General features: G+C 35.2%; 1 protein-coding gene across 1 annotated transcript; it reads right to left on the bottom strand.

Moving 5' to 3' along the window:
- Positions 1 to 5,678: 5,678 nt before the first annotated feature.
- Positions 5,679 to 7,678, bottom strand: WRKY47 (WRKY transcription factor 47). Its single transcript, XM_003534860.5, has 3 exons — positions 6,917 to 7,678; positions 6,708 to 6,833; positions 5,679 to 6,215 (listed from the first exon to the last, which is right to left on the bottom strand). Exons 1-3 carry the CDS (start codon positions 7,522 to 7,524, stop codon positions 6,059 to 6,061), a joined length of 891 nt encoding a protein of 296 aa, XP_003534908.2. The 5' UTR covers positions 7,525 to 7,678; the 3' UTR covers positions 5,679 to 6,058.
- Positions 7,679 to 7,955: the final 277 nt, after the last annotated feature.

The following is a 7,955-nucleotide window of genomic DNA, read 5'->3' as shown; positions in this document are numbered from 1 at the left end:
GCATAGGCATTGGTTCCATGGGCCTAATTTATGCTTCTTGGGAAGTTGTCAGTGCAGAGTACAGAGAGTGACCTGACCTGTCATATATTCCCAAGGGACAAGGCACTTGAAAGTAAGTTTGTCTTTCACCTACTACATCCAATTAATAATAATTTTTTCATTTTTTTTCAATTTACTACCTTTTGTTTTTTACTACATCATATTTTTATATTTTTATTTTTCATATTTATCGTTAGTATAAATATGTTAAATAATGATATAATATTTTGTTAGTTTATTACATAATTACTTAATGAATGATGTAATCTTCTGTTAATTTGTTATATCATCACTTAATGGAATAAAATTAATAATGAATATCAAAAATAAAAATTTGAAAATGTTAAATAATAAACTAAAAAAAATATATTTTTAAGTAATAAATTGAAAAAAATATATTAAAAATATGAAGAAAAAAACATATTTAACTTTATTTCTTCTTTTTTACCTATTATTAACCAATTTTTATCACTTTTTCTTCTTCATATTTTTTAAAATTTAAAAATAATAATTTTGATTTACTTTAAAATAATATGATGGTTAAATAATCAAACTAGTTCATGAAAAAGAAAAAAAATTTCAAATATAATTCATGAATGTACACAAAAAGTGCGACAAATTAATCTAACAAGCAATGAGTAAGTTTGTTTAAACTTTTTAAAAAAGTAGCTTTAAAATAGGCGCATTAAAAAAAATCATTTTCTAAGCAGATCAAAATTTGCTTCTTAAAATAAGCAGTTCTTAAGTAAAAAACAGCTAATCAAACACATTAAAAAAAACTAATTATTTTATTAAAATAAGTGTTTTTTTTAACAAGTAAGTTTAAATAAACAACCCAATTTGATATCAAATTGATTATCAAAAAGTACAATTTATTTTCAAATTGATCATTGAACATTACAACTTAATAACAAAATGACCTCAAATTTAATGGTAAGACTAATTTGTTGTATTTTTTGCACATTGGGGACTAAATTTGTTTTTTCCATCCTTCAAAGACCAATTTATCTCTGCATCACACTTCCAAAAATAAATTTGACTATTTATCCTAATATGTTTTTAAAGGATTTTTCTGAATTCAATTACAAAGTATTCAAGATTAACAACACAAACATGAAGCAAAACTATTCCTGTTTTGAGCCACGTGTTGATTGGAGTTATTTTCACTCTTGGTCTTTTTTTGGGTACATGAAGAATAGAAAATAAAAGCTAAGACCTAACAAAACAGACTCTTATGGCATCAACCATAAGAAAAGAGATGATGGAAGAAGAGAGAAATGTCCAAAACATCCAATCCAGACTTTGATCAACCCCAGATTTAGCAAGGAAATAAGCAAAATATTTCTTTCTCTAGGTGTGAACAATAGTGACAATCAAGTCCCTGGAAATCATATCTTGGATGCTTTGATGAGACCTTGATGTTGCAAATCACAACATTGGTTGTGAATCATGGAGATGGAAATCATGGAATACTAGGAATCAGAAAAACAAGTTGACTTTTCGAAAGCCCAGGTTCCAAGTCTCTAGAAGACCCCTGAAGATTCCCATAAGCTCACCCAAAATAACTTCTTCCCCATGAACATGACCAGCAAAGCCATAGATTCAATTACTGAAATGATCCCTAACCATACCAGCAAAACCCATTTTCTTGGGATCTGCTCTAACACCCATCCACATTAATAGCCACGAAGTCAAGAGAAGAAGGGACCAACTTATAAACCGACTTTGGGAGGTAGGAAGGTTAGTGACATGATATGCACAATGAATATCCTTTACAAGGGAGCTAGTAGCCATAGCAACAACACGAGGAGAAAACACTTCATCCTGAAAGATAAACCTACAACGAGCCTTCCATATAAACCACCAAGTCACAATGAGAAGAACAAGGAAGCAAGTAGAGGATTCTAAAATAAGATTTCAAAAATTTTGTCGAGTAATTAATTGCTGGACATTAACAATAAGCAATTGGAACCAAGATTATCTAACTCAAGAGTCTATATACACTCGTGGGAGTTTCATAGACTGGTAATAGTCTACTTCATATAAAAACAATAACAAAATATTAATAAATAACATATCAATTAAAAATTTTACCAACATAATAAAACAAAATAATAAACCATAAATTTTATAATACTTAAATAATCAAGTCTAATAATGTATTACTACTAGATAATAACTTGTGGAAGTGATAGCAGTACTAGAGCATTCCTATTGAGAGTTTGATGTTGTTGAAAAAACACATTAAATAAAAGTATATTGAACCCTAAACACATAAAAAATAACCCAAAATGACATGTATTTGGTAGCATCATCAAAATGTCTTCCCCAAGCTCTAGCAACCACAATCTTGTATTGTGGGTGAGTGGTTCACGTTGCTTCGAATTTAAAAGGTTTGACACCTCTATTCTCTTGACGATCACATCTCAAGAATAGAGGATTATGATTTGAATGCATCCTGCAAAGAACCTCCACATAAGCATTAGGAAACATATTCTTCCAAGTATCACTAGTCAAGCATTTATCCAACATACGGGAGATGATAACATTATTTCTACACCTTTTTTGCCAAGTGAAAAAACTACTGATGGAGTAAACATCAAACAAGAAACACACATCAATCATGCTACCAAAGACATTAGCTCTAGCATTAGGAAAGAAGCCCCCACATTGCTCAGTAGGATAAATGATCTCATCAAAATCCCTTAAAAGCATCCAAGGTTGATGGATAAGAGGATTACGATATTTGAAATGATCCCAAAGCTTAGAGCAAGTAGAAGGTAGAGGAATAACATATAATCTCGTACACATCCAGACTTCCTCCCCATATCGGAGTTGGAGGGAAATAGCTTGTTGATGGACTTCAAAAGTGGAGAAGGTGCAAGGTAGCCCACGACTTTTAAGAGCCCAAATACCTCCAGCATGGCCTTAGGCCTCAACAATCTCCACAAGATCATAGCCAATCTTATTAAAAAAAGAAAAGGTTTTGGCAAAAGCAAAATGAATCTCCATAATGAAAAGGAGCATGGGACGCAATATGGCACAAATGTCACAAATGTGTTTATGGCAAACCTTATTGGCAGCTCCCTAACATTTCAAGAGAAAACAAAGAAATTTTTGAAATTCATCATCATAAAAACAATTAGATAATAAAGGAACTAGATAACAAGGTCTTAGAAAAGAGCTTAAAGGGAAAGAAACAACCCCATTAGACATGATTCAGGCAATCCATGTCTTTAGGCTCCAACTCCCAAGAAGGGGGATCAATTTGAATGGGAACATTCTAATCAACTTGGATGGAAAGATTTTGGGTAGGCCCATCCCTTTCATCAATCTTGGTCAGATTAGGGGCAGGAGGAAGGGGAGGTCTAACCAAAGTCCCGCCTTCATGGAACAAGGAAGGGTGAACAAAAGGATTAGCTCCTAAAGGTCTCTCTAACCCAATTAATCGATTCACAATGGGAAGGACAATATTGGCTTCCTGAGAGGGAATTTTCCTTGTATTGAAACTCGAAAAAAGGTTTTTATTCCCACTATTAATTCCTCATATGGCTTCTTTAGTGACATTAGCCAAAGAGAGGATGTATGCTGCTTTTCCCTTCTGGTCATTAACTCTTGGTCTTTTCTTCTTAGTCCAAACTTTAGCGTCTTGGGATCTAGTCTTGCTATTACTTTGAGGAGTCTCTATCACTGTGGACCCAATCTTGTCCTCTTGTTCGAGCTGCATCTTTCTTTTATTCCACCTCCTTAATAGGGTTTGCTTTCTTTGTATTTTGAAAATTAGACCTTTTCTTCCTAGAAACCATCATCCAATCCCCATGAGGATCTTCCACATTCGTAGGTGCCATCTCTTTATGTCCCTTTTCATTCCGGCCTACGTTGATTTGCTGGGTTGGCTCTCCAGCTATCGCGTTTTAAGACACCCACTGAGGGGAAGACACATCTGGTTGTTTATAATCTCTGGTAGCATGCCCATAACACCCACATTTGGAGGATATGATATGTAAACCTTCATAAACCATCTTCATCCATAAACCATCCACTTGAACCTTTCCTATCACAGGTTTGTTAAGATCGATCTCCACACAAACCCTAGCAAACCTCCCTCTAGTAACAGTTAGGGTATTAGTATCAACCATAATGGGACTCCCAATCACAGATCTAAGTGCCAACAAGAAACTTTCATCATAGTAGACAATGTTTAGGTTTGGAAACCTTACCCATACCATGATTTTATCTACTTCTCTTCAAACGATACGAACAATGGGTTCCATACACTCACAACAAGGTAATGGTCAAAGAGCTTCCATGACCATCCTTCAATAACCTTTTCCCTATCAGCTTCCAAGTCAAACTTGACCATGTAGTAACCATTGTCAACGTCAATCATTTTGTAACCAGCTTGGAGCTTCCATGGTTTATGAAATCGGTCTTTCATAGTCACATAGCCAACAAATTTTCCTAAGAGCTTTATTATCAATGCATCTTTTCAAGGAAAATAGAGTTCATCGAGCATGGGGGGTTTACTCCTTTATACTCAATAGAAACCAATTTCTGAGCAATTAGGTCAATTTTTGGACGTTTAGGGGTATCAATTTTTGGGACATAACCTTGTCTCTAAAAGAGACAAGTGCAAGTTTATCTTAAGGTACATTAGTCTAGTCAGCAACAATAATGATAGGGGGAACACGGTTTCCATAAAATCCTCGAAGAGAGTAAAAGTCTTTTTTTTTTCACTCTTGATCTTAATATTATCGAATTTTTTTTAATAAATTATGTTTTTATTCTAATTCCATATAATGAATATTCAATTTTTTCCCCTTCAAATGTACTTCTTAACTTTAATTTCAATTTAATTTAACTAGTGGCTAACAAGCCCTGTCATTTAAATAAGTTAAACAAATTCTAAAAATTAATATGACAAGTAATAGGACAAAATTAGACCTTGAACATTTAAATTTGATTAGACTTGTTTAAATAAAATTTTCTTTTAGTCTAACCTATTTCAACTCACTAGATGAATCCAAATTGACAATTCAAGTACGTCAATGTTAGCTTTTAAAACTTTTCTCTTTCAAAATCAATTTAATTTGAACAATAATTTTATTTTTCCTTTCACAACCCCAATTGCAACTATTTACAGATTCATTAAGAAAGAGTAATTTGAAGATTATACAAATCAACCATAATCTGTTCACATGATGTAGTTTGTAATTTGTTGTTGCAGTAAAAAAAAAACTGACGTAGTTTGTAATTCTCTGAATTATAATTTTTTAAGAAAAACTTGAATTCATAAAATTTTAATTCTACTATTATATGGCCTCAACCCGTCAACCTTGGCATCAATGTTAGTTAGGTTAGGTTACGTAACTTAATTGGAGACACGCACCCCAGTCAAAGAGATTAGAGACCAGAGAGAAAGAGATATTTGAATTTTGAAGTAACAACACGCAGTGGGACCCACTCGCCATAACAACCATTGACCTGTTCCTTCCCTTCCCCCCTACTTTCCATTACTCAATGCTAAAGTTATCATTATTATTCCAACTCCACATGCTTCTCTGTGGGGCCCTCATACTTTGACTTTTTGCCCCCAAACACCGTCCTTTCTTTCAACAAAAAGAATCTAATCTTTCAACTTAGATCTCCCAATATTAATATTTTTTTATTCTTCTACCAAGAAAATTATTGCAGCCCCATCCTTCAACCAATTCAACTCTAACATCAAATAAATAAATAAATAAATGTCTCTTTTAAAAAAAAAATAGAAATAAAGAAAAACAGATGAGATCACTATAATTTTCATTCTTTGAGACCTGCACTACTTTACTTGGGGTCAAATTTACACAAAAGTCCTCGTCAACAAAATCATTCCACAACGCGAAAGTTGACTTTAGTTGCCACTTTTCTTTTTCCGTCCTCGAACCGAATCGATCCTTGTTCGCATCCGCCGTTACTTCACGATCCGACGCTCATTTAACGTCCCCCGTCAAGTTTCCAAAAGACGCCGTCGATTAACTCAATGGCCGAAACTAACGCCGGCGGCGGAAGTTAACGGCAGCACGTGACGGTGCTCACCCTCGTAAGTCACTATTAGCATCTTGGGGTCATCCTGCGCTCGCTCCACGTGCTTCCTCGCCGGACACCCTCTCACGGTGCTGCACTTGTAGTACCCTCTGCCAATTCAAAAACCAATTTAGTTAATTATTAATTATTACTCAAATTAAATTAAGCATAAAACTTATACTACTATATTCAATTCCTTATATGCTCCTTTTTATAGTATTGTTCATTAAATAAAATTGGAATAATCAAAGAAAGGTTTCAATTTAATTTAACATTAGGCATGTAAACTATTGAAGTGAAGTGAAGTTTCAATACATTAATTAGAGACTAAAATATGTTTAAAGTCTGTGAGAAATGATCGAATACTCTGAGTCTCAATAATTTTTTTCGTTGATTTAATGATGAGAACCCAAAAATAAATTTTCAATATATCGAACATTCAAAACAACATATAAATTTATTGGGAAACCCGAACAAAGTTCGATCTTTTATCATAGACCTTAATCATAGTTAATTTTTTTCTGAAAAAAGAAAGAACTTTGAGATCTGCATTTGACTTTGACCGATTCAGCATGAAGATAGAAGAAGGAATAGAATAATACCGAGGGTAAGGTGAGCCCTTGATCGGTTTTTGACCGTATTTTCTCCACGAATACTCGTCCGGTGGGATATCTGCGATCTTTGAGCTTATCGCCGGCACCCGAATCGTTCGTTTCACGCGTGATTTCCTAAGAAAACAAAAATTAATCAACACCAGTTTCTTTGTTTATTTATTTGTTTTTTTCGAAGGGTGTGGGGGGAAAAAACAAACCTTTTCTTGGAGCAGTGGCAGGAGGGTTTGGCGGAGAGTGCTGCGGCGGCGTCGCGGCACTTTTTCCGGTGGGCGGAGGAGAGAGGGGGTTTGGCGGCGGAGGGAGGGAGGAAAGGTCCGATCTTGCCGTCGGAGACGCTGGCGTCGTTGGTGACGGAGGACATGAAGGAAGAAGAGGTTGTTGAAAGAGTCAAAGTTTCGTCTTTGTTGATGGGCTTTGAGTTTAGAATGGTGGGCTTCACGAAATCTAAACTGAACCCTTGTTGTTGGATCTGAGGTTGTGGTTGAGGATTAGTTTGGGCTTGGGCTTGGGCTTGGGCTTGGGCTTGGGCTTGGGGTGGAGAGCGGCGGAAGCGGGCGTGGCCGGTGCGGTTGAGAAGGTTGATGACTTGTTTGAACTTGGAGACAGTGAAGCCGGTGATTTCGGAGCAGTCGAGGTGGTTGAGATTGAGATTATTAACGTTGTTGTGAAGAGAAGAAGAAGGAGAAAGGAGACGAATGAGATGCTCCATGCTCTTTAACCCAGCGGAAGCTGCTTCTTGTATTGCTATATTTTCTTCTTCCATCCTCGTCCTGGGAACAACATCAATCATATCCAATGCCATCATAGACAACGAAGAATTAACGTAAGAGAGTAAGAAGAAGAGGTTTTGGGTTTGGTGGGAGGGTGTGGGGGAGAGGGTTATTATAAAAGAGAAAGTGGTTGGAAAAGTCAAAGAGGTTTCGTGGATCCAAGGGCGAAGATTGGGTTTGCAACAGAGGAAAGTACGCCACGACAAAGCAAAGACTTTACTATGAAGGTCCAAAAGACGTGTTGGTGGTGGGCCCCACACTTCCCCTTCGTTCCAAAGTGGGCAACAGATCACAAGAGAAGAAAAATAACTCATTTTCATCCTTCAAACTATAATGGTAATAAATTAGTTACCAGATAGAAAATTTATATTTAGTTTTTAATATGTAAGAAGTATGATAAATTGGTTATGTTATTAAATTTAAATTAAAATATAATTCTTGTTTTCTTATGTTTTTAAATTTGTAA

This window comes from Glycine max, chromosome 9 (assembly GCF_000004515.6).
Source record: "Glycine max cultivar Williams 82 chromosome 9, Glycine_max_v4.0, whole genome shotgun sequence".
Classification (NCBI taxonomy): Eukaryota; Viridiplantae; Streptophyta; class Magnoliopsida; order Fabales; family Fabaceae; genus Glycine; species Glycine max.
Note: the sequence above shows the minus strand (reverse complement) of the source record. Positions and strands in the feature narration are given on the sequence as shown.

Bases quoted from the DNA above. Each gene is read 5' to 3' on its own strand.
- WRKY47 (XM_003534860.5), bottom strand. From the start codon at position 7,524: ATGATGGCATTGGATATGATTGATGTTGTTCCCAGGACGAGGATGGAA. The intron at 6,834-6,916 runs GTTTGTTTTTTC...TTGTTTTCTTAG, and splicing joins TGCCACTGCTCCAAGAAAAG to GAAATCACGCGTGAAACGAA. The intron at 6,216-6,707 runs GTATTATTCTAT...TTGAATTGGCAG, and splicing joins AAGGGCTCACCTTACCCTCG to AGGGTACTACAAGTGCAGCA.